General features: G+C 48.9%; 11 protein-coding genes across 11 annotated transcripts; 6 read left to right on the top strand and 5 right to left on the bottom strand.

The window, feature by feature from the left end:
• The first annotated feature begins 26 nt into the window (after positions 1 to 26).
• FOBCDRAFT_48739 (lung seven transmembrane receptor-domain-containing protein) lies at positions 27 to 2,465 on the top strand. The gene is made up of 7 exons (XM_031188268.3): positions 27 to 438; positions 509 to 542; positions 595 to 761; positions 815 to 1,178; positions 1,232 to 1,306; positions 1,354 to 1,596; positions 1,648 to 2,465. The coding sequence occupies exons 1-7, from the start codon at positions 367 to 369 to the stop codon at positions 2,307 to 2,309; spliced, it is 1,617 nt and encodes a 538-aa protein (XP_031035533.1). The 5' UTR covers positions 27 to 366; the 3' UTR covers positions 2,310 to 2,465.
• FOBCDRAFT_48742 (S-adenosyl-L-methionine-dependent methyltransferase) lies at positions 2,466 to 4,419 on the bottom strand. The gene is made up of 4 exons (XM_031188270.3): positions 4,111 to 4,419; positions 3,792 to 4,061; positions 3,535 to 3,739; positions 2,466 to 3,484 (listed from the first exon to the last, which is right to left on the bottom strand). The coding sequence occupies exons 1-4, from the start codon at positions 4,333 to 4,335 to the stop codon at positions 2,622 to 2,624; spliced, it is 1,563 nt and encodes a 520-aa protein (XP_031035535.2). The 5' UTR covers positions 4,336 to 4,419; the 3' UTR covers positions 2,466 to 2,621.
• A 131-nt stretch (positions 4,420 to 4,550) lies between these two features.
• Positions 4,551 to 6,280, top strand: FOBCDRAFT_229689 (kinase-like domain-containing protein). Its single transcript, XM_031188271.3, has 2 exons — positions 4,551 to 5,183; positions 5,234 to 6,280. Exons 1-2 carry the CDS (start codon positions 4,663 to 4,665, stop codon positions 6,081 to 6,083), a joined length of 1,371 nt encoding a protein of 456 aa, XP_031035536.2. The 5' UTR covers positions 4,551 to 4,662; the 3' UTR covers positions 6,084 to 6,280.
• An 80-nt stretch (positions 6,281 to 6,360) lies between these two features.
• FOBCDRAFT_48723 (uncharacterized protein) lies at positions 6,361 to 7,616 on the bottom strand. Its single transcript, XM_031188272.3, has 2 exons — positions 7,343 to 7,616; positions 6,361 to 7,290 (listed from the first exon to the last, which is right to left on the bottom strand). The coding sequence occupies exons 1-2, from the start codon at positions 7,470 to 7,472 to the stop codon at positions 6,638 to 6,640; spliced, it is 783 nt and encodes a 260-aa protein (XP_031035537.2). The 5' UTR covers positions 7,473 to 7,616; the 3' UTR covers positions 6,361 to 6,637.
• Positions 7,617 to 9,599: 1,983 nt separating this feature from the next.
• On the top strand, positions 9,600 to 11,522 carry FOBCDRAFT_322126 (uncharacterized protein; the record flags this gene model as incomplete). Its single annotated transcript, XM_031188277.3, has 7 exons — positions 9,600 to 9,637; positions 9,702 to 9,711; positions 9,826 to 9,913; positions 9,970 to 10,022; positions 10,071 to 10,568; positions 10,619 to 10,872; positions 10,944 to 11,522. The coding sequence occupies 7 exons, from the start codon at positions 9,600 to 9,602 to the stop codon at positions 11,167 to 11,169; spliced, it is 1,167 nt and encodes a 388-aa protein (XP_031035542.2). The 3' UTR covers positions 11,170 to 11,522.
• A 1,741-nt stretch (positions 11,523 to 13,263) lies between these two features.
• FOBCDRAFT_205346 (uncharacterized protein) lies at positions 13,264 to 16,319 on the bottom strand (the record flags this gene model as incomplete). The annotated part of the gene is made up of 5 exons (XM_031188279.3): positions 13,264 to 13,329; positions 13,422 to 13,488; positions 13,649 to 13,714; positions 13,790 to 16,232; positions 16,289 to 16,319. 5 exons carry the CDS (start codon positions 16,317 to 16,319, stop codon positions 13,264 to 13,266), a joined length of 2,673 nt encoding a protein of 890 aa, XP_031035544.3.
• A 914-nt stretch (positions 16,320 to 17,233) lies between these two features.
• FOBCDRAFT_229675 (uncharacterized protein) lies at positions 17,234 to 18,816 on the top strand. The gene is made up of 3 exons (XM_031188280.3): positions 17,234 to 17,598; positions 17,659 to 17,873; positions 17,933 to 18,816. The coding sequence occupies exons 1-3, from the start codon at positions 17,524 to 17,526 to the stop codon at positions 18,489 to 18,491; spliced, it is 849 nt and encodes a 282-aa protein (XP_031035545.2). The 5' UTR covers positions 17,234 to 17,523; the 3' UTR covers positions 18,492 to 18,816.
• A 928-nt stretch (positions 18,817 to 19,744) lies between these two features.
• Positions 19,745 to 21,650, top strand: FOBCDRAFT_166474 (ribonucleotide reductase). The gene is made up of 3 exons (XM_031188281.3): positions 19,745 to 19,986; positions 20,062 to 20,316; positions 20,385 to 21,650. Exons 1-3 carry the CDS (start codon positions 19,957 to 19,959, stop codon positions 21,327 to 21,329), a joined length of 1,230 nt encoding a protein of 409 aa, XP_031035546.1. The 5' UTR covers positions 19,745 to 19,956; the 3' UTR covers positions 21,330 to 21,650.
• Positions 21,651 to 21,682: 32 nt separating this feature from the next.
• On the bottom strand, positions 21,683 to 22,675 carry FOBCDRAFT_229671 (signal recognition particle 9 kDa protein-domain-containing protein). Its single transcript, XM_031188283.3, has 2 exons — positions 22,374 to 22,675; positions 21,683 to 22,323 (listed from the first exon to the last, which is right to left on the bottom strand). The coding sequence occupies exons 1-2, from the start codon at positions 22,443 to 22,445 to the stop codon at positions 21,970 to 21,972; spliced, it is 426 nt and encodes a 141-aa protein (XP_031035548.1). The 5' UTR covers positions 22,446 to 22,675; the 3' UTR covers positions 21,683 to 21,969.
• An 839-nt stretch (positions 22,676 to 23,514) lies between these two features.
• On the top strand, positions 23,515 to 25,201 carry FOBCDRAFT_229669 (ankyrin repeat-containing domain protein). Its single transcript, XM_059609813.1, has 3 exons — positions 23,515 to 23,688; positions 23,852 to 24,363; positions 24,437 to 25,201. The coding sequence occupies exons 1-3, from the start codon at positions 23,649 to 23,651 to the stop codon at positions 25,169 to 25,171; spliced, it is 1,287 nt and encodes a 428-aa protein (XP_059465624.1). The 5' UTR covers positions 23,515 to 23,648; the 3' UTR covers positions 25,172 to 25,201.
• Positions 25,202 to 25,351: 150 nt separating this feature from the next.
• FOBCDRAFT_229665 (WD40-repeat-containing domain protein) lies at positions 25,352 to 27,248 on the bottom strand. Its single transcript, XM_031188289.3, has 4 exons — positions 27,175 to 27,248; positions 26,687 to 27,050; positions 26,387 to 26,621; positions 25,352 to 26,329 (listed from the first exon to the last, which is right to left on the bottom strand). Exons 2-4 carry the CDS (start codon positions 26,819 to 26,821, stop codon positions 25,545 to 25,547), a joined length of 1,155 nt encoding a protein of 384 aa, XP_031035554.2. The 5' UTR covers positions 26,822 to 27,050; positions 27,175 to 27,248; the 3' UTR covers positions 25,352 to 25,544.
• Positions 27,249 to 27,917: the final 669 nt, after the last annotated feature.

Genomic DNA, 27,917 nt, shown 5'->3' with positions numbered 1-27,917 from the left:
CGGCGACCAATTACGTATACACGTTGGTTACTCCCTTGAATCTGTAACTCGTCACTTAACTCGAGGCATCTTCTTTCAACCCTCGATCTAATTGAATTTGACTTATCAATTACCGTATCGTCCAACAACTCTACAAAATATCGATCATCCTTGAGTCGATAAGGACGACGCTAGAAAGGACCCTCGACAGGCTCGACATGCTCCATAAATTGAGAAGCTCCCGCGCCACCACTTAAACGTTGCTCAAGCTCCCTTTGGTCTCGCACGTCTCGTCTTCGAATATCGGTCTGCTTTCTTCCAACGTCGCCTCTACGTATCTTGCCGTAACACGCCGAAGCTTCCGCGGCGACCACCGACACAATAATCATGAGGTTCCTGACGGGACTGCTCGTGTTGGGCATGTCCCTTTGGACAACCCAAGCTTATGAGATTGGACTGGTACGGGCGGCCTTCATCCTGCGATGCGAAGCGTTTGGATCGTAACTATGCTAACGTCTCTGTCATCTAGAGCGAGAAGGAGGGCTATCAAGAATACTGTACCGGTAGGTCATGCCTTCTACGTGCAATGCGACTCTTGGATCTAACATGTTCCAGGCATGTACAGCAAGACCTCATGGGGTGGACCCGTTGACCCATTCATCCTCGTCAAGTTCCTCAACACCAGCAACTCCGATGTCAAGGATCCGATTGCGAGTCTGGTGATATTTGAGTGGAAGGACCGAAATCTCGTTGGAATCCCTGATCCGAATACTCCCGGCAACGTAAGTGCTCGCGATTCCCTCTGCATGCTCCGCCCTCTTCTGACACATGATAGCGACTTGGCGTCTGCGGTGACGATTTCGTCAAGCAAGGTTACTGTAACAAGACCGATATTGGCAAATTCATCCTGCATCCCGATGTTGACAAGAAGTCTTCGAGCGTGGTCCTCACAAAGGCTGTCCACCTCAACGATGCGGCTCCAATCAACTATGCTATCAAGAAGACCGGATACTACTGCGTTCTTACAGATGTGGTCAACACAAAGAAGTACGACCTAGTAGTCGAATATCGCAACGCTTATGGCGAGCTGGAGGCAACCCAGATTCCCAAGTTGCCCTTCTATGGTGGCATGAGTATCTTGTATGCTCTACTTGCTGCCTACTGGGGTTTCTTGTACTATCAGCACAGGCATGATATCTGTAAGCAGAAACCTCGTATACGCTTCAACCAATTGCATGCTAACTTTACTCAGTGGCTGTGCAAAACTACATCACGGCCATTCTCATTTTCCTGGTGGTGGAAATGCTCATAACATGGGGTTTCTATGGTTTGTCTCTCCCTTGGTTTAGTCTACCCGTCCTAACTCGAATCTAGAATACCAGAACCGTCATGGCTCGAATGTTGGCTCAAAGGTTTTCCTTACCATTGTTGGAATTCTTAACGCTGGCCGAAACTCATTCTCGTTCTTCTTGCTGCTCATTGTCTGTATGGGCTATGGTGTTGTGAAGCACACCCTCGGTAGGACCATGATTAGGGTGCGATGGCTTGCAGCGGCTCACTTCCTGTTCGGACTGGTCTACTCACTGACTTTCCTCTCCATCACCCCTGAGACAGCTGGTAAGATCTCTTTAATGAACTGTTTAGTTGACCGTATCTGACTGAATACAGGCCCATTCGTGCTTCTGATCGTCCTACCCCTGGCGGGCACACTGACTGCCTTCTATGTCTGGACACTCAACTCACTCAACTGGACACTCAAGGATCTCCGCGAGCGAAAGCAGCACGCAAAGGAAGCCATGTACCGAAAGCTCTGGTGGGCCATCCTCATCAGTGTCATGGTCATCTTTGGTTTCTTCTTCTTCAACAGCTTCACCTTTGCCTCAGCCAGCGATCCCGACTTTGTTCCTTTCCACTGGAAGACACGATGGTTCATCCTCGATGGCTGGCTGAACGTTGTCTACTTTGCTGACGTCGCATGGATCGCCTATCTTTGGCGTCCTACTTCCAACAACCGCCGCTTTGCCATGAGTGATGAGATTGCTCAAGATGACGATGGCAACTTTGACCTTGGCGATATCGGTGTTCCAGGAGAAGACTCGGATGACGAGGACGTCGAAGTGGGCAAGACTCGCAACGACTCAAGCAACGCCAATGGCCTCTCCTTTTCAAGTGCGTCGCAGAGCAGCGCTCAACCACCCAGAAACATTACTCGTACCGCTCCTCGTGAGTCACTAGAGAATGAGACCATTTTTGCTATAGGCGAGGATGGCGACAAATTTTCAGACGATGGAAGTGACGAAGAGGACGCAAAGCTTGTGAAAACGAAGTAAGAGGAGGATGACAATTGGCTCACGCTAAATCTGCATGCGATCAAAGTTGGGCGCATCCTTTTTGTGTAATTGTAGGGTTGTCGGAGGGATCAAATCTTACTGATGAATGAACTGAGTTTTCGATTAAGCAACGTTTCCTTGCGTGGGTAGTGATGCATGTAGTATATGGGCTTTTGGTTTTGGAAAGATCATAGTTGTCGTATAAGGATACATACAATGGTTTGATCAATTTACATACTGTTACAATATCGTTTCAGACTTTCCTCTCCTAAAGCATCGTGATGCAGTACAGCGGCCGGGCAATGTCTGTTATTAACCCGAGACATCACCCCCAAACCCAACTGGTCGTCTTCGACCGTCATTCTCAGGCAGGATAGCCAATGCCTTATACAGTTTCCCCATGCCGTCAGGGCCCTTATCAACAAGGCGCTTCCAGGCTCCGTCGATCTTATCAGCAGTCTCTTTGTCGACGCCCGGCGCCTTGGTCAATTGTTCAGCACGCTCTCGGATGCCCATCAACTCAAGGAAGTCACCCTGATTGACGGGTCCATGGACTTCCACACCTTCACTCGCTGACATGGCCACTTCAGCGATGGCAGTGAAATCGACATCTGCACTCAAGTCGACCAGACCAGGCGCAGAAAAGGGATTCACTCGCTTGTGGTGCCGGATGCCGCGAAGGGAGTTGATAGGGACGGTGTCTGACGTTCCGTAATCAAGAATAAGGGCAGCACCGCTGGGCTTAGTCTTGCGATACTGTTCAGAACCGCCGATACGAGTTGCAAAGTCTGTAGCGAAGATGGACGCATCTGGGCAGACTTCGATGACGGAATTGGGCATATTCTTGAGCTTGCGGTACCTTGTTGAGGTCTCAGGGAGAAAACGTGAGTGGCGAGTAGGCGTGGATGAAAGTGTAAGCTGGAACTCAGGAGGCGGCTCATCTTGCTGTGATTTCGGTGTTCCAAGTTGAGCGTGAGTGACGCCCGGCGGTGTTGGCGAGACCATCATTTCTCGCCATTCCATAGCGGGTTTGGTGTTCTCGGGTGGTGGTTGAGCAGGCGAAGTCGGTGAAGATGCCTTTGGCTGGGGAGGAGGAGCTGAAGCGGATTGGAAGCTGTGAATAGGGAGAGCATCAAAGAACTCGTGAGCGATTATGAAGGGCATTTTGTCAGCTTCTGTGTAATGCTGTTAGCCAGACCCGTGACATTATGTGAGTTCTGCCTACCATTTGGAATAGACTTGATTGTGTCAGTCCAGACAATCTGCTTGCCGTTGTACTTGCTGGGGCTATGAAAACCAGACTTTGACTCTGATGATGGCGCATCCGGGCCACAAAGGAGTTGCTTCTGGGCGTTTCTAAGTTCGCGGCTGGCTTCAACCATGTACACAGCATCGATGCTATTAGCCATCGCAGGAAATCGTTGAATGGTCTATAATTCAAGTTAGTGAGTCTTTCAAGCTCAGCCAATGAATGTCACATACTCGAAGCATATCATCCATAAGAGTACCACGACCAGGCCCAACCTCGATGAGTTGGACACCCTCTTTAGGTCGACCTTGGCTGATCCATTCAGCGATGAACCAGATACCGATAAGTTCACCAAAAATTTGCGAAATCTCTGGTGATGTAACAAAATCTCCTTTTGTGCCAAACTGATCCCGGCCTTCACCAATGGCTCCAGTGTAGTAGCCTCCAATATCTCCAGTCAAGCACATGCGCATGTAACTGGCCAACGGAACAGGTCCAGTTGTCTATGAAGAATGGTCAGTATAAGCATGAACTTGTAGCGCTTTCACTCACGGATATAGCAGCAAAGAGCTGCTTCGCTAATGGTGTTGACCACTGTCTCTCACTCTCTTTCTGGTTCTCATTCTTGAATAACTCATCAATATCTGTAACATTTTGATATTGGCGAACAGTGGATGAGAAGCTCCGGGCAACACAAGGGTTGAACAAGTTTGGCTGTGGTACACATCGGCCACTGCTAAGCCTCGCAAGAGGCTTTAAGCCTAGTGACCTAAACATCCTGAGCCTGTCTCCTGTGAGCGAGAACAATTAGCTACAGAACAAATCAGCTGGCGATGTTCTCACTTGTAAGCTGTAGTGGTACAACAACCGCACGTGAAAGCATCAGTGACAATGCTTTTCTGGAGTCGAGGCTACAGACAGTACTTACTGATAAGATAAGAAACTTGTCCATCCATAACTTGGGCGTTCCTCCCCGCAACACCAGTTCGTTTCACACATAAACCAAGCACTATTAGACAGCGTCGATTTCGTGACTTTCGAAGTTTTGCGTTTCAATTCCTATTTATAAATTACAGAAGCTACGCGCAGTCTCTCACGGCCGCTATGTCCAGCAAATCTCGGTGGGCCGACACCGAAGAAGACGCCCGTATCGACGCCAAACTCAAGGAAGAAAAGCGACGTAAGAAGGCAGAAAAAGCTCGAAAGCTTGAAGAAGAGAAGAAAGCACAAGAAGCTGCACAGAAAAAGGTGCTCCAACTTGACGATGACCGGCCCTCGAAGCGACGTAGGATCACCCCCGAACCAGGCGCAAACCAAGAAGACAAGGCACCTCCAGCGAAGCTATTGCGGTTTCCAGCGGGCACCTGGGGGAAGTGCAGAAGCGTTGAGAATTATGAGAAGCTAAACGATATTGAGGAGGGGACTTATGGCTGGGTTGCGCGGGCGACAAACAAAGCTACGGGAAAGGTTGTCGCGCTCAAGAGGTTGAAGCTGGAACCTCAAGATCGAAACGGTCTCCCCGTCACAGGCCTGCGCGAAATACAAATATTGAAGGATTGCCAACACCGGAATATTGTCACCATGGAAGAGGTTGTTGTAGGGGACGACGTATCACGGCCAGACAAGTAAGCACGCGACACTTAGTGTTGAAGACTACAGCTAACAGCCAGCCCAGCTCTTTATTCCTCGTCCTCGAATTCGTCGAACACGATCTAAAATCCATTCTTGATGATATGCCCGAGCCATTTCTCTCTTCCGAAGTAAAGCGCCTCCTATTACAGCTTACATCAGGCATCGCATATCTCCATGACAACTGGATTCTACATCGCGACCTCAAAACCTCTAATCTCCTCCTTAACAATCGTGGCCAGTTGAAAATTGCCGACTTTGGTATGGCCCGCTATGTTGGCGATCCTCCCCCGAAACTCACACAACTCGTCGTCACTCTTTGGTACCGGGCTCCGGAGCTACTACTTGGCGCAAAGACATACGATGCGGCGGTAGACATGTGGAGCGTGGGCTGTATCTTTGGCGAGCTGATGACCCGGGAACCTCTTCTTCAGGGTAAGAATGAAGTCGATCAAGTCTCGCGCACCTTCGAACTCTGTGGTGTTCCCACAGAAGAGACATGGCCTGGATTTCGTCGTCTCCCCAATGCACGCTCATTGCGACTTCCTAAGACACAAGTTGCTACCGGATCTGTCATTCGCGCTCGCTTTCCTGGCCTCACTACCGCAGGCGCCAGTTTGCTGGGTGATCTACTATCACTTGACCCCGAAAGAAGACCATCGGCGAGTGAGATGCTTCAGCACGAGTACTTCCGACAGGACCCAAAGCCTAAACCAGAGAGCATGTTCCCAACGTTCCCTAGTAAGGCGAACCAGGAACGGCGAAGGCGTGCAGAGCCTCATGCGCCTGTGCGCGGTGGACAGGCTGCGTCGCTGGGCGATGCTGACTTCAGTGGCATTTTTCAGGGGCGGGATAAAGAAGAGAGGGGTGCAGGGTTTCAGTTGCGTATGGTTTAAGTTCATGTGCACCTAAGGTTTGCGTCAATTCCAACGTTGTTCCTGGGAGGCGAAAGGAGCCATCAACGTCTACCACGACATGTGGAAATAGACTCGAAGCATATATGTAATTGCTTCTCTCGGCGGGTTAACCTTACTATGCATACAAGAACCTTAATGGACGACCACAGATACAAGATTCAAGATTCAAGACAGGGGTTATCTGAAGACAAACTCGCTGCAGTCGGTAACCAAGGACCGACGAGATTAATATGTATATAGTAGATAAGATCATTAAATGATTTCAACTCATTTCGACCACCTGATTAATCATAAGCATCCAAACCGGGGATCTCACCGTTCTTGCGAGATGACTTCACAACAGCGACATCCGTCTGCCAACGCCCTCACCAAACTGTGAAATATCCTGATGAAAAGTGAAACAATAATCAATAAACATTTTTCTCCTTCTGATGCTTGCCTGCCCATAACACCTCCAATAATAACTCCTAAGATCGGTTGCAAAAAAAAAAAAAAAAAAAAAAAAAAAACAGAAATGGCACTGGATGCTTTGACTAGTTGTTGCAGATATCACAGTTCCACTGGGGATAGGGTGTGTAGGCCGCGGGTGTGTACATGCCAAACTGGAAGGTCTTCTCGACTTGCAGATAGCCAGGAGAGGGCAGGTCGGTGATGGCTGAGTCAGAATCCTTGATGACGAGAGTGTACATGCCGACCACGAGAGGAGCATCGGGGTCGTTGGCCTGCTTGCTGGTGTCCCAGACAAAGGTGGGGTTGGTCGCAAAAGTCATGTTGGCAGTGAGAGTGTATGTCTCGCCGGCGGAAGACTGGCTGACGAGGACGTCGATGGCGGTTGGTGTGCCCTCAAGCGAGGTGTAATTCCAGCCAAAGGTGGCGTAATCACCAATCTTGAAGAGAGGTGTAGGGACATACATGGTATCGGGAAGTGTCATGCTCACACCACCAGGCTGAACATCAGCAGAGAAGGTTGTGCGCTTGGGTGCAGATGTTCCAGTTTTGGTGCCAGACTTCTTCTTGCCTGTCTCGGTAGCGGTCTTGGTGTTCTCTGCAGTTCCGGTCTCAGTTCCTGTCTCGACTTTGGCGGTGTTCAAGTTGGTCTGCTTGGCGCTGTTCTTTCGGGTACTTGAAGCTTCTCCATCATCGGTTTTGTCTTGACGAGCCTTGATAACGCCGGTCTCCTGTGGCACTATGAGGAGTCAGTAAAAGGGGTTGTTTATGGGTGAGAAGAGTCAACGTACTGGCTTCATGTGCAACGCGTCGGACAACGACAGAATCGGCAGGAGGAAACCAGTTAGGCCATGCTGTCGCTAGAGGGGCAAGAGAGGAGAGGCAGACAGCCAGCTGAAGGAGGTTCGAGGTGGGACGCATGATGAGATCGTTGGTGGGTTTGAGAACGAAAGGGGGTCGAGATGAAGTCAGGCGGACCACAGCGGCTGTGGTTAGTGATTAATTGATGAGTGAGTCTTGAGTGCCGATGATGATGTTGACGATATTGATTGATTATATTCCAAGAGATGGGTAGATCGTTTGTAACTAGATGTCGATACTGGAAGATGCCAAGCGTGTCCAAATCGACGAGCGAACGAAGGGTGAAGCGTACAGCGAAGGTAGAGAAGTAGCAAAATACGAGAAACAACAAGGGTCGATGAAACGATGGCTACGACGATCTGCTGCTAGTCTCAAAAACGCTGGAATTGATCGATCTCAAAGATAACGAGAGTAAAAAGCGAGAGGTGGACAAGAAATCAACAGAGCAAAAAAGAGGGATCAGAACGGAACAGAACAGAACAGGGGAAAGCGTTGGCGTTATGTTGGGTTGGCCCAGCAGGAGGAGCAAGGGGTTGGTCTTTGGCACATGCTTCACTAGGAGAGGTACGTACCGTGGCCACACCAGATTGACTTTAAAGTCAAAACAACGACTCCTTTTTATTTTTTTTATTTTGGGTGGAGGTGTGAGCTGTAGCCGTTGAATTTTTGTTAGTGGATGCTTGCACCTCTCAGCTTCTATGACGGTGGCGTACAAAGTGTTTACACAGCCTTCCCCGAGGCCCGGATTATTGGGTCTATTCTACAACCCGTGGTCAGACAAGGAAGTCATTTCGTGTTGACTGACGATCTGGATCCTTGTGTTTCTCTTCACGTAGCATCCCAGCACTTGGTCATTGTATTATAGGTGACCTTGGGTGCAGTATTTCTAGATACTTCGAATAAACAGCATGATGATGGCACACGCGTCTACTCGACCACAAAGTTTAGACCGTCGCTTAGGGTGGTTGATGAATTCAGATCGGAGGGCTCGCAATAGGAAAAGCCAACGATCGAAAGAGGGAGAATGCATCACATGATCTCGTGTTTGTCAGTCTGCTTCACCTAAAAATAACCACCCGACGCTACCTAACCCTTGTTGATTCCCCGCCGTCCCTGTCCGGAGTCCCTTAAGCTCCCGCTATTCTCGGCAATCATGCACTAAACATGGTCCATGGCTCCATCAGCAGATTCTTGTCCTTGACGGTTGTGTCGACGGGTCATGCCATTGGAGGCGTGAAGAGCCGTGAACCATTATGCTCGTGTTGTTTGCTGATCTCACTTTTTGGTTTTGTACTGAAGACTCTTCTGTCGATTGTCTTCCACCGACTAAGCCTCGTTCAGCCTCATCCGTAAGACTAAACTGTCTAACTTGCCGATGGCGTCTCAAATTAAAGTGCCCGTGCCTGTTAATTTGTTACCAGGCGTTTGCCGCTCTATTTATTAACTCCCGATCAATGCAACATCTCTCTCCCGTGTCACGTGGACCCGTCTTCCACAACATCAAGACAGAGTGTTTGCCAGCGACGTTTGTAAAATACAACGGCTGACTACGGATTTAGGTATCTGTCTGTTTGGTTGAGAACCGTTTGGTTACATACTGCCCCGGTGCTGTTCCTTTGATACTTTCTTTTGCCCCTTGTGTCATGGCTTATTCGAAACGTTCTTCAATGCAAGTCATACACTCGCTTCCGGGGTGACTCCAGGTCACGCCGAGGAGGGATGGTATTATCTCGTCACTCTCTCAATTCTGGTTCATCTTCCGTACTGCAATGTCCTTACAACCCGTATGTTTCTGTGTATGCTGTCAAAATCTTGACCCAATAGTAATCAAGACTATAAAAGATATTCAATCATATATGATATTCATTAACCTGCAGGTAAATTAGACGAATCAAAGTCCTCCAATATCGCCAATGTTTGCCTTTTTCAAGCCTGTAAACGGCCAGCGGGAGGCTCGCAGCTGGCAGCCGCACCTGAATCAGGCCCGTTGGTTCGCCCTGCCTTATGAGATCCAATGGTGATTGCCTGTCCCATCTCCCATGCTCGAGCTCGGCCTGGGGAGAAAGTGATAACTGAGAGCTCTTTCCATCAAATCCTTATTCATCGATTTCACCAACCACTTTTGGATTTTCTCTTCTTCATCCGTATCAGAATCAAGATCAGCTCTTGAGCCAACGAATTATCAGCATGAGCATGAGCATGAGCATGAGCATGAACCAGACGCAGTAAGCAAGAATTACTACAGTTCAATTGGGTACCAAGATAACAGTTATACTCACCTATTCGCAGGAAACAAGATGTACGACCCCCTTCCTACCCATTGGAAAGTCCTCCGTATTCAGCAGAGAACTACCAAAAAAACGCGTGAAATGCAAGTCTTGCAAAATATTCATCGGACTGACACTGGTTTAAGGGCCCAGAGATGCCAGTGAACGAATCCCAATGTGTGTACGTGCCTCGAGAGGAATACCAGAGCCTCCTTGCGATTGCCCACCAGTATGGTATGTTACAACGGCACGGCCTATACTGGCAATCTCTGACACTTGCATGTGGTCAGTCTACCTACGTCAGAATCTCATCGCACAAGGGCTGAATGAAACAATTGTGAATGTAGCTTACCGTCTCCCATCCGCCTACCAACTTCTAAACTCTTTGTAGTCTCTCTGCCTTCAGAAGCCAGCTGAAGATGCGCCTACCTATGCCCCGGAACAGTTTGAACCATCGCCAACGGCAAATTTCACGTACAAAGCACAAGCATCTACTTTCCCAATTCAATCAAATACCGCTTTGGACTACCCTGCTGAAGAACAAGGGCTTCGTCTGAATAGGAGTTGGCAGCCCAATGCGTCTTATCGGTCCTCAACCCATCCAGGTGGCTCGATCAATCAGAAACGGCTTGGAAGTTTCCACGACAACAAAAGACCAGAGGTCAAGGAGTGGTTTGAGCGGTCAGCACAGAGGTCAGTCCTGCTCCTCAATGTGCCTGATGGCATCACACATGGGGATGTTGCTGCGGTTATTCGAGGAGGTCCCGTTCTGGAGATCTTTCTTCGGAGCAAAGATAACACTGCCACGGTCTCTTTTTTGCACGAGGCTGATGCCTGTGCTTTTATTGAGAACTGTCGCACTGCTGGTTTGTACATCAAAGACCGGAAAGTAAGTAGATTGGCGAAAGGAGCCGATGTCATTCTTATACGCTATCACAGATACATACCAGATGGTCTGACTACCAGTTCACCTTGAGTGGCCAGGTTGCCCATCATATTCGCAAGGGCGGCTCTCGTAACTTCGTCATCCGCAAGCGGGACCCCAAACTCACCATCCAGGGTATCCGTGATGACCTGGAACACATTCACAATCTTCATGTGATCAGCATCGAGTTTGAGAAGGACAACTGTTTCATCAGCACCAATGCGATTCATGGTGCTATCTATGCTCGAACATGTCTTCAGAGCCGAATGTAAGTTGGGCTCTGTCCCATGTTGAAGACCAGTCAGTAGTCCAGACAGTGCTAATCTGCAACTTATCCAGAGAATACAGGGCCTCTCGTATTGAGTGGTGTGCCGATGAATGTGCACAGCCGTTTCAGAGCATGTCATCTGCGATCCACAATCTCGTCCCTAATGTGAAGACGCAGAGAAGCGTTATTCCCGCCCATCCATCACGCAAGAACCTCATGGGCAACCGTTTCCAGCTATTGGATCTTTCTGATAGTGATGGAAGTAATGGGGATGATTCATCTGACGATTCTTTTTGAGCTACCTATGGCACAGCGTCTTCGATTCTTCGATCTAGTATGATCAGAAGATTAATTTGCTGTGACGCTAATGATCTGTTCATTTGTACGAGTTTTGCTTCAAGCCTCTGTGAGAGAGGTCTAGTCATGGAACAGACACTGGGGTTTGTTCGGCTGTAGATATCAGATTACAAGTTACGTATTGGCTCTGCAGTTGCTTTCCGAAAGCAATCTCCCAAACCTCCATTCTCAGGTAGATTGGTAACGAGAGTTTTAGACAAGGAAGGGAACGTTACAATACCTGCATGGTTGTTAGACGACATCAATCTAATACAGGAAAGGATTAATATAATATGCCACGTTGCAACTTTCAACAGCCTGACTGTAAATTCAATGAGCTCTTCGACTTTGCAACACCTCGAGTGCCAGGATGAAGCATTCTCTCGCCCATATCACCTCAACTGCGATCCAGACACGAGGCAGACACATTCAATAGATATAATATAGAGGAGTTTGGTGTCTCCAATCTGGATCGAAAATGAGAATTGATCTGATGCGCAAAGGCCGGGGGGGGGGGGGGGGGGGGGGGGGGGGGGCGAGGATCTGCCTTGGTTGTCGAATACGGCCATGGCATACAGCACGCACTATATGCGCTGGTTTCGAATTCCGAATCATCTGGCATTCAGGGGCCCTCGAGCCCATACAAATATGCCAACAGGTTCAATACTTTTGTTAACGAGTAGATCTCCATGAGTGGTCCTCTTAATGCTTGTTTTCAAGTCTCCAGGTAGAACAGCAATCGCAACATTATAGACGCAAGGTCGGATGATAAAATTTCAAAAGACATAACAAGGATAATGAATGATCTAGATAAAAGATTAAAAAATGCGCGCGGTGACGCTCATCCGAGGTGTAGGTCCACTTCACCCGGCTTGGGGAGGTGTGTGGGCTGTATGCTTCATTGCCTGCCTTTACCTTGTCTAGGTCTGTAGGTTCATAGCATTTGAAGTTGGCCTTTAACCACTTGGCCATTCCTCAGAATTCCGCCTTTTTTGATATTGGGTTATATGATTTTGACTGATAAGGCTTTCCCAGGTTCAAGGAAGGAGGGGTAGGTGTAGTGGCCTCGAGTGGTGAGGGCGCCTATCAAAAGGAAAGGAAGGACGCTCAGCAAGGGGAGCCTGATTCTGCAGGCAACATGCCAATGGTAATAACTTATTTGGAATACAAGCTACTTGACCAAAAGAGTTCCTTATTGCATTCCAATATTCTAAATGCTGCACCATATAGGGTCTCAACCTGGAATTCAATGGCATGGGTTACAAATAGCTGAGTGCCCCTGAATGACGAAACTAGCTTCTGGTTCAGGGAAGAATCAGTGAAACGATACAAAAGACAGAAGATTCGATTGGCTGTGCGAACAGAATTATATACTAGGGACTACATATACCGCCTCTGTGGCTCATTGAAAGACTGATACTCGTTAATGCTGTCAATTATGCCTCATGTGTGACTAGTTTTTTTGCTTCGTATGTGACGGGAACATCTGCTTTGTTATATTGATTTTACGCATACATAAGCCGAGAAGTTGATGAAGACCGTTCCAGAACATAGTAGCGTACAAAGAGTATCTCAGTTATCTTAACGCTCTAATACAGTTATTGCAGCAGAGCTAGTGTGGGAAAACAAAAACAACACAACGAGGAATCCATCACTATGTTTGATGAAAAGATACAAAAGATGACACAACTAACGATAGTTGAATCTGTTACTATTCTCTTGTTAAAACAGACCTGCAACTGTCGTGGATTATATTCACCCCTGAAATCAGGTATCTTCTCAATTAACACCAGGACTTCTATTGACCCATTTAGATCATCATAACGGGTCTGTCTAATAAACAGACAGTAGATCAATGTCTGACACAGGTGAGTCGCTCTGGTTAGCGAGCCCGTGAGGCATCAAAGTGAACTGCTTGAGTATTTACCAGTCAGGGGCATGGTGACTTTGCATTTGTGAGATTCGAATCCATGTCAGAGTGCCCTAGAGCCAAGACCAACCCGATAGGAAAGCGAACTGGGATGCAACATGCACTGGCAAATGTCTAAAGTACCCCTACGTGGCTTGAGAGGAGGAAGCCGCGACAAGTTCCCGGCGGAGTAGTTGGAGGCCTGATTCTACCTTATTCAACGTACGCAGCAGCAGGGTGGTCAACTAAAGCATCCCTCATGGCTGCTACTGGTATTCAATACTACTCGCACATATACACATACGGACCTGGGTACTAAGAGCATGTCAAGGATCAGATCAAGATCCATTGGTCGAATTAGGAGGTCTGGGCTGGTGAGATCAGCCAAGTCTGAGCATGGGTCTTCCATATAGACATGCGAAAGAGCAGCCGCCCACACAGCATGAATCAGCACCACAAACATCTCAAATCGGATAACAGTCCAGGCCAAACAAAGTGGCGATAACGATCGCTTAGCAATTAGATACCTACGCTAGCTCATTGTTTGCCAAAACTATAGTATCCCACACAAGGCTCCGTTGCAATGCTCCCCTGTTCCTATAAATAACAAATAGTACACATCAAATCACTTCTCCACAAATCCCTTAATGGTTAGCATTCTTGGTGACAGACTGTAAGTAGTCCAGCAAAAACGTGCGTTCGGCTGGCGAGATGGGCGTCTGACTACCACGACGAGAAGGCGGGCCGGCAGGGTCTTCAACTCCAGAGGCCAAAGAAGCAAGACGAGACCTAGGCGTTCCAGCAATGACCTCCTTGCCCTTGGCTGCCTCCAAACTAGCAGGGGATGGCTGCTTGCCAAAGAGTGACAGCAGTTCTCTCTTCTGAGCGGGACCAGACTCGCGACGACGATTTACAGCAGGGAATGCTTGTGCAATGCTGGGGCTGATGCCAGCACCTGCAGGCTGCAAGTGGCTAGACAATCCACTTGGCGAGGCAAAAGAAGTCTGAGGAGATGCGGATGCTCCACCGATGCCAAATAATTGTTCGCCCTGACCTCGCTGAAGAATACGGATAGGCTGAGTAGGCTGCGAGGCAGCTGGTGCATGTGCTTGGGCACCATATTGTTGCGAATAATCCGCTGTTCCGTGAGATCCAGGTGTACCGGTTTGAGTAGGCCGTTGTTGTAGTGATAGGCCATCCATTGACGGAAGCGGGTTGGGATCAGCGGGGGCTTGTTGGGGAATATTGGCCCTGAAATTGTCTCCGCCAACTGAACGCAGAAGTTCACTCATCATACTGCCAGGAGCAGGCTGTCCAGCGGGCTGGGGTCCTTGTGCAGGGGACGGATTCTGGTCGTCCTTGCGAAACATGCCTAGCAGAGCAGAACGGTGATTGTCGGCAGGTGGCCCAACCTTTGAGCCTGGCAGCTCCTTAGGACTTGGCCCAGAGCGGTCTTGGCCTCCCACAGGGCCGGCCGCATGAGGGACTTGCTGAGGAACTTGTTGCGCTTGTGCTCCGCCTAGGTTACTATACATGGGTCCTTGGCTCTGTGCTGGGAAGCCAGGAGGGAACGGAGCTTGTTGAGGCTTCTGCTGTACCTGTGGCGCGGTATTACTGCCCTTGAAAGCATTCAGGAGGGCCATGGACTGGCCGTTCAAAGGTTGTGGTCTCGGCTGCCCAGGTGCATTGAGAGGTTGCTGAGGCATCTGGCCGGGGTGGCCATATTGCGCTTGCTGCTGATTAAGGAACTGACCAGGCACGGGGTTGTAGCTGGGTTGATTAACGTCCTGGAATACACTCCTGTTGAAAACAGCCCTTTCTACCTGGGGGGGCAATGGCTGAGGATGTACCAGAGGAGCCTGGTTGCTCTTATACTGACCCTCCTGGATAGAGTATTGCTGATTATATAGCTGAAGATTGCCAACCTGCTGTCCTAGTCCCATGTTCCAGTGAGCACCTTGGTTAGGCGCGTACGGGAATGGCGGCGGTGGCTGCTGAGTATTTGTGGATGGCATCTGGTGAAGATTATGGTGATGCGGTGTATGAGGTTGAGGAGCGTTGGTAACTGTGTGATCAAGAGGAGTCTGAGGATAGTGAGCACCAGCCTGCGGCATGGCGTTAGGAGGGCCGTCTTTGGCTTGGAGGATAGAAAGTAATGCACTTCCTTTATCTTGTTGAGCCAGAGCCGGAGCAGAAACGCCTTGCAATCCTTGAGTGGGAGGTTGCACCTTCAACAAACGTTGTAACTCCTGTGTGGCGCCTGCGAGCGTCTCTATCGCCGGGCCTTGGTCCGTAGTTTCGGCGCCAGTATCGTTCCATGCTTCGTCTTCGTATTGGGCTTCGCTGATAGGTCCATAACCTTGTGAGCTGTTTGCGGCTCTCCTTGCTTCAATCTTCTTCTGCGCCATAACCCATTTCTTCAGCGGCACCAAGAACGGCGCCACCATATAAAACTTGTTAGCATTAGGTGCAGTGTTGGCATCGTTCGCTTGGCCATTCTTGCGGCGGAAGGCTGGTAGTTCCGATAGCTTATACCACTGGATTTTACTGATTTCTTTCCTGGTCTTGGGTTCAAATACGGTGTCCATTGGGACATCTCGAAAGACGTAAAGCCTCATATGCTGTTCGCGCATCGAGATCTCAATGTACTTTGGTTTATGTTCGGTGGGTACCAGGCCAGCAGCTCGAAGGTCCAAACCGGTCTCTTCATATACCTCACGAACGGCGCAATCCAGATCATCCTCGTCCTTATTGATCTTTCCTCGTGGGAAGCTCCAGTTGGCTCCCTTCTTCCATCCCTTGACCAGGACTGTCGAATCCATGGCCTCGTTCAGCATGATAGCACCTCGTACAGGAACACGAGTCTTGTACTCCAAAAACTCCTCAAACGCTTTGGTATGATTCTCGACAGAAAAGCTGGCCAATAAGGGACAATGCTGGAAGATTCGTAGACAAAAAGTTCGCAGGGTCATGGACGGCAGAGTCGGGTCAAGTGGACGGATGAAATCCTCGTAGAACCACTGGGCTTCTTCGACCTGGAAGCATATTCGAGCGACGGAGGAGAGATCCTCCTGGGGAAGGTTGATGATGAAGCGGACGCAGAGGTCGTCCAGCCCTAGGTTGGTTGCGTTAGTCCTTGCTCGCAACCGCGCAGCACCCACCAACACATACAATCCTCTAACTGCATTTGTGATCCAGACATGATGGTGATGTTGGAGTCACACGGCTCATGCTATGGTAAATGTATTTAATATTCGGTTATTGTTTTTCTCTTATGTTTGTTGACGCCTTTTCAAGACTTTGCGAGACGATAATGCGAACGTAGCTGCGAAGGCAAGCTGACCATGATTGAAGTGCGAAAGCCAAGATAATGCAGAGGAACGACTGCGACAAGCGAAAAGACGCGAGCGGTGGTCGAAGAGGGAGAGGAAAGCTAGGTCACTCGAGAAGCTACCGAAGATAGGAACGCTGTACGAAGTGAATGTGAACGAGTCTCAGTAGAATGCAACGTCTCTTTGAGGACACGCGGGGTCGAGGCGGCAATGCAAAGGCCGAGATGGTGGATTTCGGATGTGATTTGTTGTTGGTGTTGTTGTCAGGTTTGGACTGATAGCATTGGATCGCAATGAGACCAGCGAGGTCAAAGACCCATTCTCATTCGCGCCTTAGGTACCCTGCCTTTGGCTGAGGTGCCCGCTTTCAGGCAGGTCCAGTGCTTCGTGAGATGGAGCCCAGTCTCCAAGTCAGAGGGAGCTAGCTGCTGAGCCACGATTGCGATCACTCGCCACAGAATAGCTCGATGGCTGTGGCGGTGCAACACCGTTCATGATCGTCCAACTCAGTTTTTCCTAACAGGTTCCCTCCCGTCTAGAGTTGCATGGACGTTTCAGAGGTAATGCTCAATCGCCACTGAAAAATGTGCCAGCGCATGTGCATGATCGGCATTGCAGCAGTGGTTTAACCGGTTTTGCTGAGCTAAAGTCTACGCATGAATGCTTCTAGACTGCAGGGGCTGACTTGCTGCAGTTCTGTAGGTTCCAGAAGTTCGGGTGGCCGCCAATATTACATCATCGGTCACAGCACCGACTGGGCTCCCTCACCATGGACATCATAAATACTTGAAAACAGGTAATTGACCGACCAGTCGCACAGGAAAGTCACTACAAGCACAAAGAGTGGTCATTCTTTCATGACCTTGTCCTCTCCTTATTTAATAAGAGAAGCACCCTCTCATTGTCTTGGCTCGCCCAATCTTCGTCTCGGGATTTCAAGCAGTGACATACATTTCTTGTTAGTGGAGTGGTCTTGTCTTTGATCATACTCCCGCCTCTGCCAAGCTCGTCGCTTCAGCAATATTAAGAAGACCAACGACTTCTTTAAGCGAAGTGCTGCTCTTGCTATAAAACATGGCATCACTTGTCGCAAAGCTCGTCACCAAGAAGATCTTGGGAGAGACTGTCCAGAACAAATTTGGAACTGAGGTACGAAAGCATCGACTCAACCTATTGTTTAGACCCGGCAAACTAACGCTTCATTCACAGGATCCCTACTTTGAGCATGTCCCAGCTACTCGCCTAGATGGAACGCCTACTGGCAAAGTTAAAAAGCGAAAGAAGGCTCTTCCTCCAGGCATTTCCGAAAATGATGGCAAGGTTTTGACCAAGGTCAAGCGCCGAGCTTACCGTCTCGACCTGGCTCTTTTCAGTTGCTGCGGCATCCGATTTGGCTGGGGTAGCGTTTTGGGATTAATCCCTGCGTAAGTTTGATCTCCAATCCCAACTTGGGTTTCCATCGAAGCTAACATGGACTTTATAGAATTGGTGACGTTTTGGATATGTTGCTTGCCCTTTTGGTTATGAGGACCTGCATGAAGATCGATGGTGGGCTGCCAACCTCTGTCAAGTCCAGGATGATGTTCAATATCATCATCGACTTTGTCATTGGAATTGTGCCCTTTGCTGGAGACATAGTCGACGCGGCTTTCAAAGCCAATACTCGCAATGCTGCACTTCTTGAGCAACACTTGCGTGAGGAAGGACGCAAGAACTTGAAGAAGAGCGGATTGCCAGTGCCAGCCATTGACCCCAGCGATCCTGAACAATTTGATCGACTTCAGGCCCAGGATCCACCAGAGTATGTGTCAAACCCACCATCGCGAAATCCCTCCATGTCGGAGCGTCGTCGACACAGCCGCAGTCGCAGCCGAGATCGCCGCCGTGATGATCGTCCCATCGAGCCGGAACCGGCACGAGTCCGCGAGAGCCGCGGATTCTTTGGTCGCAGCAGAGCTCAACCACACGATATTGAAACAGGTGAAGCTGAGCGTGGGTCCCGAAGTCAAAGATCACAGCGACGAGATAGAGACCGACGCTAAAGTCGGCAACTCGGATTTACGTGGACGGCGAGGGAAATGAAGAGAAAGGAAATAGACCGACCACGCTGACGGAAGGGCGGGCCCTTGTGAGTCAGGATTATTATGATGGGGTGAGGATATTTGGTAATGCTTGTATGATCGGAAGATGGAGACGCGTTTCATTGTCGTGTTGTCTATGAATGATGTTCAGTATGGACACCTACCCTTACCTTACGAATCTATGAGACGCCATGACACTTACTGATTGATAAAGTGGGTGCAGTCGTGCGTGGGTTGTAATCCTCGAATTAGATTAGAGAATAAGATCTGATAACTTTACTTGGCATTTTCATCGACCAAGCAACTGACTCGAGTGGAACCGTGACAGAGATGAACAATAATCTTGAAGCCTCCGATCTAGGACTCTAAGGGGTTTCAATTTAAATACGGTCTCACCTTGGCCTGGTCCAAGCTGATCTGAATTTAGTTGCAACTTTGGGACTGCGGATAGCAAAAGGGAGCTCGTAGGAGGCGTTCCATCCCTGAGCCTATCACGTCAGATCCAGGGCCCAGGCCGGAACGCGGTGTAACCCCAGGAACGCGTTTCTCACCCTGGGAGTGAAGTTGAGTTACGGGGAAAGTTCGTAGCAGTTCAATGGCGCTTGTAGCAGTTGCAGAAAAGGTTCAATGGCCATCATTTCTGCATGAATCTGATCTCAGTGCACGGTAGGACCTCATCATGACTTCTCCCACCTGGCGTAGGTACCTTAGTCTCATGAGTTCTGTCCCGCCTCGCACCACTATCATGCCCTGGCCACAGCCCATTTCGCATACATTGGCCCAACGACGTGAACAAGGGAGGCCACCTCATGAATGGATCTTCACGCCAAAGTGTGCTGATTGATAAAAGATGCCCATGACGTTAATCCTGACAAAGTCTGAATCATCACTCCCTGCAATAAAGCAGGTACCGTGCAAGGACAGTGGAGCAATTGAGAGAAACACGAAGTACAGCACTTGAACCATACCAAAGAAGAACGTGAATCTGCCTAAAACGCGAATCTACGCGTCTCACTTGCTTGATTCATCCTGGTGGCTGGATGTTCTCATGGTACCAGCTCCAGCACTAGCGCCTTGGGTGTTGCCAGTAGCAGTCCGAATGGCGCCGAAAAGCCCCTGGTTCGCCCAGTGACGCGCAGCGGCACCCCTGCCCTGACGCAGTAAAAGTACTTTAAAATGGCCCGCTATTTGTATTGCCCAGCGCGACCTGACGCGCTTTGGCTCCACGTGACAGCGCATCAAGACTTATACAAAAGCCCATCGCCTTCATCCCATTCTTTACTTTGGACCAGACCATCACCACCGCAACCCACAATACCTCAACCTCAAGAGCTTCACGCATATACAAAGCCTTTGTCTTGTTTCTGTATTGCTCTGATCAACCTAATTCTACTTCTCTCCCTCAGACACTCACACTCACAATACAATGGCTGCGCAAATCACTCCTTCGAAGCAGGTATGTGACGTCCCCAAGTGCACGCAGCTGCACATACCCACCAAAGCCAATTCATTGCTAACACGCTCACCATAGGCTGCTTCCGCCATTGAGAACTTCAAAATGGAGTCTCCCGTCAAGAAGCTCGACTTCGGCGCCGCCAACAAGGAGAACGAGCCTTTGAACAAGTCCCTCGATACCACCGACCTCAAGACAAAGATTGTCGAAGAGCCCAAGAAGGAAGAGACCAAGGCCGCTGTTGCCCCTGGCATCAAGTCTGAGGAGGCCGATGAGCCTCTCCTTCAGGAGAACCCCCAACGTTTCGTTCTCTTTCCCATCAAGTACCATGAGGTATGTGACGCGTTTTGACGCGTAAAGTGGTCCACCCACACGCGACCCATGCTAACAGACCATGATAGATTTGGCAAATGTACAAGAAGGCTGAGGCTTCCTTCTGGACTGCTGAGGAGATTGATCTTTCCAAGGATCTCCATGACTGGAACAACCGCCTGACTGCCGATGAGCAGTTCTTCGTCTCTCACATCCTTGCTTTCTTCGCTGCGTCTGATGGTATTGTCAACGAGAACCTCGTCGAGCGATTCAGTGGCGAGGTCCAGATCCCCGAGGCTCGTTGCTTCTACGGCTTCCAGATCATGATGGAGAACATCCACTCCGAGACCTACTCCCTGCTCATTGACACCTACATCAAGGAGCCCGCCCAGCGAACCTACCTCTTTAACGCCATTGAGACCATCCCCTGCATCCGAAAGAAGGCCGACTGGGCCATCCGATGGATCCAGGATAAGGACTCCTCCTTTGCCCAGCGTCTCGTTGCTTTCGCTGCTGTTGAGGGTATCTTCTTCAGTGGTGCCTTCGCCTCTATCTTCTGGCTCAAGAAGCGTGGTCTCATGCCCGGTCTGACCTTCTCCAACGAGCTCATCTCTCGTGATGAGGGTCTTCACACTGACTTTGCCTGCCTCCTCCACTCTCACCTCAAGGGTCGTGCCAGCAAGCAGATGATCCAGGATATCATTACTGATGCCGTCACCATTGAGCAGGAGTTCCTCACTGAGGCTCTTCCCTGCGCCCTTCTCGGCATGAACTCTGACCTCATGAAGCAGTACATTGAGTTCGTCGCTGATCGTCTCCTTGTCGCGCTTGGCAACGAGAAGGTTTACAAGGCCACCAACCCCTTCGACTTCATGGAGAACATCTCCCTCGGTGGCAAGACCAACTTCTTCGAGAAGCGTGTTGCCGACTACCAGAAGGCCGGTGTCCTCCACAGTGCCACTAAGAAGACTGAGGAGGACGAGTCCCCCAAGGGTGAGAACGGCGGTGACTTCACCTTTGACGAGGATTTCTAAGCGTCTCGCCTTGTCGTTTCTCTTTCCTTCGGCCTGGGCAGTTGCTCATTGGCACGCGCACATGTGAACATATACCCTGTTTTACTTCTTGTTTGTACATCTGAATGGGGCCTCGGGACGGCGATGCTTGGTTAATACTACGGTTGGCAAGGTCGCAATCATACTTTGGATCCGGAAGCTGAATTTGCACGGATCGACACGGCGTTAGGGGATCTGGACTCAGGGTGGATGAAAATAGCATTGACGGCTTAATCGTATTTATGGATGACGATATTACTTTACCACTCTCCTAGATAGAGATGAATTGATTAGATTAGTATACTCTTTGATCGTTGCCTGTGACTTTGAGTAAGGTACTTTCATGTTTGTCTTCCCTTAGTCCTCTACTCATGGTTGAAGCTATTGATACTGGACTTTGTAGACTCGCCTGGCTCTTGGTTTCGTGTAGTGAAGAGAGACTTGAGAACGTAAGAAGTCTACAAAGTGGCATCTCTCGAATGAAGACTGCATTTAACAATGCTGCTCTTTTCAAATGTCATATCTGCTGCAAGCTTCATTCCATGGTCATCAATCCTCATATCCACAAATATACATTGAATCTACCAGAAGCACTCAAAACAACTCATCGAGCTCGGATATCTTATTTCTTGCCCTTCTTCTTCTTCTTTCCACCTCCACCCCCTTGTGCCGCCTGCGGTGTCGGCGTAGCAGCTTGTGACTCCTCCGCAGGAGTTGCACCATCGCCATCTGCCATTGTCACTTCAGGTACATCCGGCACCGCAGCCATACTCCTTCCTAGCCGACCCAGAGAAGCATGTATCAAACGAGTAACCTCCTGCGCCTTCGTGGTGCGGTACTTGATGGTTGCGCCGCCAATGGGATCGTAGGCCTTGAGGACGAGAGCGCCGCGTGGGGGCTTGGTGACGGGTGTGTCGCCGTCTGCATCAGGTCGCGTAGGGCCAGGTTTGAGCTTGTATGTTGTGGTAATGAGAGTCTATGGTGTTGTGGTTAGCTTGAGGTTGAGTGGTCGGCGCGTGGACGCACGGTGGCAGGACGGGCCTCTAGGAGAGCCATGGACTGGTCGAGCCATTCCTGGCTTGTCTTGAGATACACCATGTCGTCGAGAGTTGTATTATATTGTCTGTCGTGATGCTGAAGGTGATGTCGTGTGCTGGTCCGTTTCGGCTTAAGAATGATCGTGGGCCCAGCTGTGCTTCTACGTCCGCCTGCAAATAAATATACCCTGAGAAGTCTGATCGTGTATTTGATTATCAATGGCCATAAGAGTCCCAACAGGACGCTTGTAGATGCAATGTCGTTCGCGGTCTTGAAGTGGAGAGTTGAATGAGGTTGGATTTAGAAGGTGGGATATTCTTTGGTGGGGCTCAATGAGGGGCCGGAGCGGCTGAGCGCCACAACACCACGGTACAACAGTCAAATGCCATTTACTTAGTCTTGAAATTCCTCATGTAGTGCCTGAGATAAATTTCATGTTTTGATATCATATAAGTGAGACTGTTTTAATATCAGAGACGCATCATCGTGATATTACACAGACTCAGCCAAGCATGATTGCCACATATAGAGTCATTACGTATGCCCTTCAGCAGCAAGTTGATTGGCAAGGCGAGACATCAGAGTGAATACTAATTAATTCTCAATAGACTTCAAGATGTGCGTTTAGTACATATCAACCGTGTCAATTAAACATATCTTAGTGACTCGAGATTATATAGCCTAGCTTATTTAAGAATTAGGCCTACACCAACTTCCTATCTGCTTCGCAGTCTTCCTTAACCTGAGCCACAAGTATAAGGTAAGTAAATGATTTTGAGTTGACTTGTGACTACCAAGTTATTATTACCTCAACTCAAGGGTATTCCATCCAATATGCACTTATCAACAGCTATCCACCGCCTTGCTGGGGAAACAGGCATTAGATACAAGAAAAAGAGGGAACGATAGGCCAATTCCTCCCTAATTTGACTAAAAAGATTGATGAATGAAGCATAGGGGTTTATCAAATACGGCTTCGGATTCAGAGAGTACCCAATAATGAATGAGCCAATGAGACCATAAAACAAACATAAAATAAAGGTATTCTAGGGCAGCAGGCATAGGCCGTCTGTAGGCAGAGGCATAGGCAGCAATCAGGCCCTGGCCATCCAATCATTTGTCTGCATCTCACAACTCAACCAACACCCAGCCATTTGGGCTTTACTCACCTTGGGCCATACAAAAGGCAACCTCCACACAATAAATATCACTTCGTTCTTCTTAATCAACACAAATCTTCACATTCGGTCCCATCAGGCCAACATGGATCAGCCCAAACAAAGAACGATTGCGCATCTCAATGGTAAGTTACCCTCTTGAGCAACGAAATAAAAGAGACGGGATCCATGCTTTCAACAAAACCGCATTGCACAGGATGTAATTATTATGAGGGCGTACTAAGAAGGTAAGTCTGTGCAATCTAGACTCATTGGATCTATCACTAAACTGCTTCCTTTTAGAATTAGCTATGCCTGTTGAGATGATACATCTCATAACAGATGAGATCTCCTTGCTAAAGGAGCCTTACAAGGGCCTGCTCTACTTGGCACTGGCCTGCAAAAGTCTCAAAGCGATTGTCCTTCCACGTCTGTACGACAAAGATGCAAAAGACTCACTCAAACTCGATCATCAACAGCCCCTAGCTCTTCAATGGGCGACCTGGTTTGGTGCCCTCGAAACAGCAAAAGGCTCCCTGGAAGCTCTAGAGCGGACCGGCACAAATGTCGAAGATAAGATTAACCAGCCTTTCCAAAATGACCGTCTCTACACCTTAAGATACAAGACCGTCCAGAGGACGGGTCCTTTAGGCCCGGCCTATGGGTATTTGCACTGGGGAAGCCGGAGCAGCCTTTTGCACCTAGCCTGCCTGCGTGGGAACACAGCAATCGCCACATTACTATTGGACAATGGTTTCAAACCAAATACGCCAGATGGGAAGAGACTACCTCCTTTGGCATACGCGTTAAATGAAGATGTGGTAAGTGTTGCAGACGTCTTCGGGTCGGTCGGTAACCTTCAGGGATCCCATGACAAGCTAACTAACACATCAGGCCAAACTGCTCATCAGCAGAGGAGCGGACGTCGATGCCACACACGACACCGACGAAACAGCTTTATGCCATCTCGTTTCTTGGGGACCAATGGATGACTGCGATTGGAGCAAAGAAACCAACATGCCCAAGAGCAAGGGTGCTCTGAATGCTCTGGACACTCGTCACAATCACTTCAGCACTATTCGTTATCTTGTCCAACAGGCCAACGCAGACATATACGCAAATACCATAAGGAACGTCAGTCCCCTACTTTTTGCCATAAACAAGCGATACGTCGAAGCTGTCCAGCTTCTTCTAGAAGCGGGTGCTTCGCCAAATCCGATCAACAGCGAGACAGGTCAGAAGCGGTTATTGCTAGCAGATGCGCTCAAGCGAAACCAGAACCACGAGATTGTTAAAATTTTACTGGAGGCTGGAGCTGAAGCCGACTTTGATACAATGCCAGAAGGTGACCTTTCGCAGGCGCAGGGCGAAGCGCTTCCCATTATGAATCTGATAACGTCACTGAGCAATCCATTATATGCAAAGACAGAAGTTGACATAGCCAAACTTGTCTGTGGGAAGATAAGACACTTTAATAAGGTCATTGATGGGCATACACCGTTGTGGTATTACGTTAGAAAGGGAAGAGGGGATATTGGTCTGGTTTTGATAGAGCATGGAGCATGCCCCAAGTTGGCAAATGTGGAAGTCCGTGAAGATACCGTTCCGAGACTAATCGCACTCGAATAGTATAGAACTTTAGTACAATCATCAACTATTACTGCCTCGATTCCTTTTCTTTCCCCCTTTATCATAAATGCCTCTAAGTTTGTGTTGCATCATCATAAACTCGATCATTCCCGAGGCCGTATCAGCCTCTGAGTATTTTCAGCGAAGGGAACAATTACATGAACAATGCACCCAAACTAATTAGAAATCATACTATAATTGAACGCTTTTCTGGTTAGCCCATCGCTGGATAGGCAGTTCTTGTGTAACCTTCATTCTCCTTAAATCTATTTGATCCACTATCTCCGACATTATCATGATATACCATAATGCAAGGGTATCTATTATTTACTCCAACCATTTTAACTGCTCAGCGTCTTCTCCTTTGCACGACTTAGGCATGAGGATCGGGCAGCCAGAACAACAGCTCCTGGTCAGCCGTAGCGAAGAAGTTGTACCGGGGGTTGAAGGCTAGGACAGCTGCCTCTCTCTTATCAGGCAGTGTCCAGCTCGGTTCCAGAACTTTGTTATCGTTGGGAGCCGCCATAGTATCCCAGACCAGGACATCCTTCTTGGAGCCACTTAGAACATAACGCCCATCGGGAGCGAAACAGCACTCGCCACTGCTCTCTATGTTTGACGAATCTGACGATGAGCTACCACCCGATGCTGTTTCTCCTACAGCCAATCGTCGAGTCCCGCCGTTTGGCTTTTGAAGATATGCTTTCAGGGTGCCCTCGAAAGCGTCCAGGAGGAAGTGGCCATTACCACGAGTTCCAACAAGTAACGACTTTCCATCATTCGAGAATTCAAGTTTTGTCCATCCCTTGTTGAGGCATTGTGAATCTACCTTCCTGCACTGTTCGACAATATCAACCGTCGCAAAAGGAGCCTTGTCATAGTTTCGCGCATCGTAGAGTAATATTGTGCCGCTACTCGTACAGGCGACGGCAAACACAGTTCCAGACGGGTCGTATGCGGTGAGGTAGGGTGATCGAAGAAATAGTTGACCTTGACAGTTCTTAGTTTGTGTGTCCCAGAGGCGCACAGTGTTGTCTTGTGAGCATGAGATGAAGTTGTCGCTGCCCGGGTGAACAGCCAGTGAAGTTACAGGTCCCTCGTGACCTTCAAAGTATCTGATGAATGAATTATCATGTGTGGCAAGATATCGGATAGCGTCTAGAGACAAAAGTCGGTCAGCATTGAATTCATCTTACAGCATGTTGAATGAGTTACCGTTCTGTTTTGTGCTGGCATAGATTATGCTTGAAGCTGTGTGTGTGAATTTGGCCAGTTTCACTCCGTATTTTTTACTGACTAGGCTCTTGTCATGTCTGCCCTCTTTGACGTGGTAGATCTGTATCGTCTCGTCGCTGGCCGAGGCCATGACGAGTTGGCCTTCGTCATCGTAGTCGAGGGACAGTACATGAGGCTGTGGGCGACTGTCCTTGATATCATCACGTCTGAAGAGCTGCATACAGAGTGAGACGGTTAGCCCACCAATAAAGCGTACAGTAGTTTATGTAGGTTTCATACCTTGGTGGGACGAAAGCTGCCTATGACATCGGACAGATTAGACACGGAGGCGGTGGTGCCAATGGTCCGGTGGATGTTAAGCGATGCGCCATTTGGTGTATTAGACCTATCTACATCCATCGGCGTTGAGGACATTGTGGACAGAGAAGTGAGGCAATAGCTCAAGGAGTAATATCGAAGAGGTTACTGTGGTAGGTCTGGGACAAAGCCCAGGCGCGTGTGTTGAAAGAGATTGTCGATTGTACGAGTCGCAAAGGGCCGCAGGCAATCTAGAGCCAGGGGAATCTAGTCGCGATAATGATATGATTGAATATTTCATACAATAGTAAGATTCAAGTAGTTGTGGTGGATGTTTTTGTTGATCCTGATGTCTTGGTTACTCGACTTCTATCATGTTTTGGAGATGGGAAGCTTTTGTCATGGAGCTCCCTTAGCTAGCTGGAGGGGTGTAATTTTGCGGGGTGCGCCATAAGCCACGAGATACGTACCCCGAAAGGTTGGCCAACATAAAGTCGGTCCTTGCCCAGGGACCATCCTCTCATTCAGTAGGGCAGGCTCTGTAACTTAGATTATATATAGCTATGTACCTTCGACATTCGCTATGGCTTCTTTTAGTGGATTTTGAGACTCGGTATTCAATTGCTATGTATCTGTTCCCCACGCGTATATGAATCCAATAGTTAACGACAACACTCGGTATAATTGAAATCGGAGACGGCATACAAACGCTCGAGCCGTAACAAGCCGCTCAGAGCAAACAGAATCGCCGACCCAGCAGCTAGCTGCCCTGTCTTTCCCTTTGGCCCTAGCGTCATACAGTAGCAGTAAATCACCACACTGGCGAATCAGATCCCATCATCGTCCTCCATTTCCAGGGGATGTACAGCGGTCCAGCCGCCCTGACGCAAGGACCCGCAGACGTCCCCGCGAAAAAAGACCGCCGACGTCGGCATATGAAATGCATCCAGCGCAAAAAAGATGAAAAAGTAGTAAACGGCGAAGAGAAACATGGATGTGATCGTGTGAGGTACTATACGGATAGTGCAGGCCCGGAAATACCCTCAGGAACAGTCTGAGGTATGACTGACCTTGAAGAAAGGCGGCTTATCAACTTTGTCAGCCGCTGACAGAAGACGCAATTTACACTTGTATAGTCAAATAGCAGTGCCCAATAATTTATATATCTTGAGCCCCATTGAAGGTTCCATGTTCCCCTAATTCGTTACGTAGA

This window comes from Fusarium oxysporum, chromosome VIII (assembly GCF_013085055.1).
Source record: "Fusarium oxysporum Fo47 chromosome VIII, complete sequence".
Taxonomy (NCBI): domain Eukaryota; kingdom Fungi; phylum Ascomycota; class Sordariomycetes; order Hypocreales; family Nectriaceae; genus Fusarium; species Fusarium oxysporum.
Note: the sequence above shows the minus strand (reverse complement) of the source record. Positions and strands in the feature narration are given on the sequence as shown.

Bases quoted from the DNA above. Each gene is read 5' to 3' on its own strand.
- FOBCDRAFT_48739 (XM_031188268.3), top strand. From the start codon at position 367: ATGAGGTTCCTGACGGGACTGCTCGTGTTGGGCATGTCCCTTTGGACA. The intron at 439-508 runs GTACGGGCGGCC...TCTGTCATCTAG, and splicing joins AAGCTTATGAGATTGGACTG to AGCGAGAAGGAGGGCTATCA. The intron at 762-814 runs GTAAGTGCTCGC...GACACATGATAG, and splicing joins ATCCGAATACTCCCGGCAAC to CGACTTGGCGTCTGCGGTGA.
- FOBCDRAFT_48742 (XM_031188270.3), bottom strand. From the start codon at position 4,335: ATGTTTAGGTCACTAGGCTTAAAGCCTCTTGCGAGGCTTAGCAGTGGC. The intron at 4,062-4,110 runs GTGAGTGAAAGC...CATTCTTCATAG, and splicing joins AGCTCTTTGCTGCTATATCC to ACAACTGGACCTGTTCCGTT. The intron at 3,485-3,534 runs GTAGGCAGAACT...AGCATTACACAG, and splicing joins AATCAAGTCTATTCCAAATG to AAGCTGACAAAATGCCCTTC.
- FOBCDRAFT_229689 (XM_031188271.3), top strand. From the start codon at position 4,663: ATGTCCAGCAAATCTCGGTGGGCCGACACCGAAGAAGACGCCCGTATC. The intron at 5,184-5,233 runs GTAAGCACGCGA...CAGCCAGCCCAG, and splicing joins GACGTATCACGGCCAGACAA to CTCTTTATTCCTCGTCCTCG.
- FOBCDRAFT_48723 (XM_031188272.3), bottom strand. From the start codon at position 7,472: ATGCGTCCCACCTCGAACCTCCTTCAGCTGGCTGTCTGCCTCTCCTCT. The intron at 7,291-7,342 runs GTACGTTGACTC...GACTCCTCATAG, and splicing joins ACGCGTTGCACATGAAGCCA to TGCCACAGGAGACCGGCGTT.
- FOBCDRAFT_229675 (XM_031188280.3), top strand. From the start codon at position 17,524: ATGGCATCACTTGTCGCAAAGCTCGTCACCAAGAAGATCTTGGGAGAG. The intron at 17,599-17,658 runs GTACGAAAGCAT...CTTCATTCACAG, and splicing joins AGAACAAATTTGGAACTGAG to GATCCCTACTTTGAGCATGT. The intron at 17,874-17,932 runs GTAAGTTTGATC...TGGACTTTATAG, and splicing joins GTTTTGGGATTAATCCCTGC to AATTGGTGACGTTTTGGATA.
- FOBCDRAFT_166474 (XM_031188281.3), top strand. From the start codon at position 19,957: ATGGCTGCGCAAATCACTCCTTCGAAGCAG. The intron at 19,987-20,061 runs GTATGTGACGTC...CGCTCACCATAG, and splicing joins AAATCACTCCTTCGAAGCAG to GCTGCTTCCGCCATTGAGAA. The intron at 20,317-20,384 runs GTATGTGACGCG...AGACCATGATAG, and splicing joins TTCCCATCAAGTACCATGAG to ATTTGGCAAATGTACAAGAA.
- FOBCDRAFT_229671 (XM_031188283.3), bottom strand. From the start codon at position 22,445: ATGGTGTATCTCAAGACAAGCCAGGAATGGCTCGACCAGTCCATGGCT. The intron at 22,324-22,373 runs GTGCGTCCACGC...ACAACACCATAG, and splicing joins TAGAGGCCCGTCCTGCCACC to ACTCTCATTACCACAACATA.
- FOBCDRAFT_229669 (XM_059609813.1), top strand. From the start codon at position 23,649: ATGGATCAGCCCAAACAAAGAACGATTGCGCATCTCAATG. The intron at 23,689-23,851 runs GTAAGTTACCCT...TTTTAGAATTAG, and splicing joins AACGATTGCGCATCTCAATG to CTATGCCTGTTGAGATGATA. The intron at 24,364-24,436 runs GTAAGTGTTGCA...CTAACACATCAG, and splicing joins ACGCGTTAAATGAAGATGTG to GCCAAACTGCTCATCAGCAG.
- FOBCDRAFT_229665 (XM_031188289.3), bottom strand. From the start codon at position 26,821: ATGTCCTCAACGCCGATGGATGTAGATAGGTCTAATACACCAAATGGC. The intron at 26,622-26,686 runs GTATGAAACCTA...CTCTGTATGCAG, and splicing joins GCAGCTTTCGTCCCACCAAG to CTCTTCAGACGTGATGATAT. The intron at 26,330-26,386 runs GTAACTCATTCA...TTTTGTCTCTAG, and splicing joins TGCCAGCACAAAACAGAACG to ACGCTATCCGATATCTTGCC.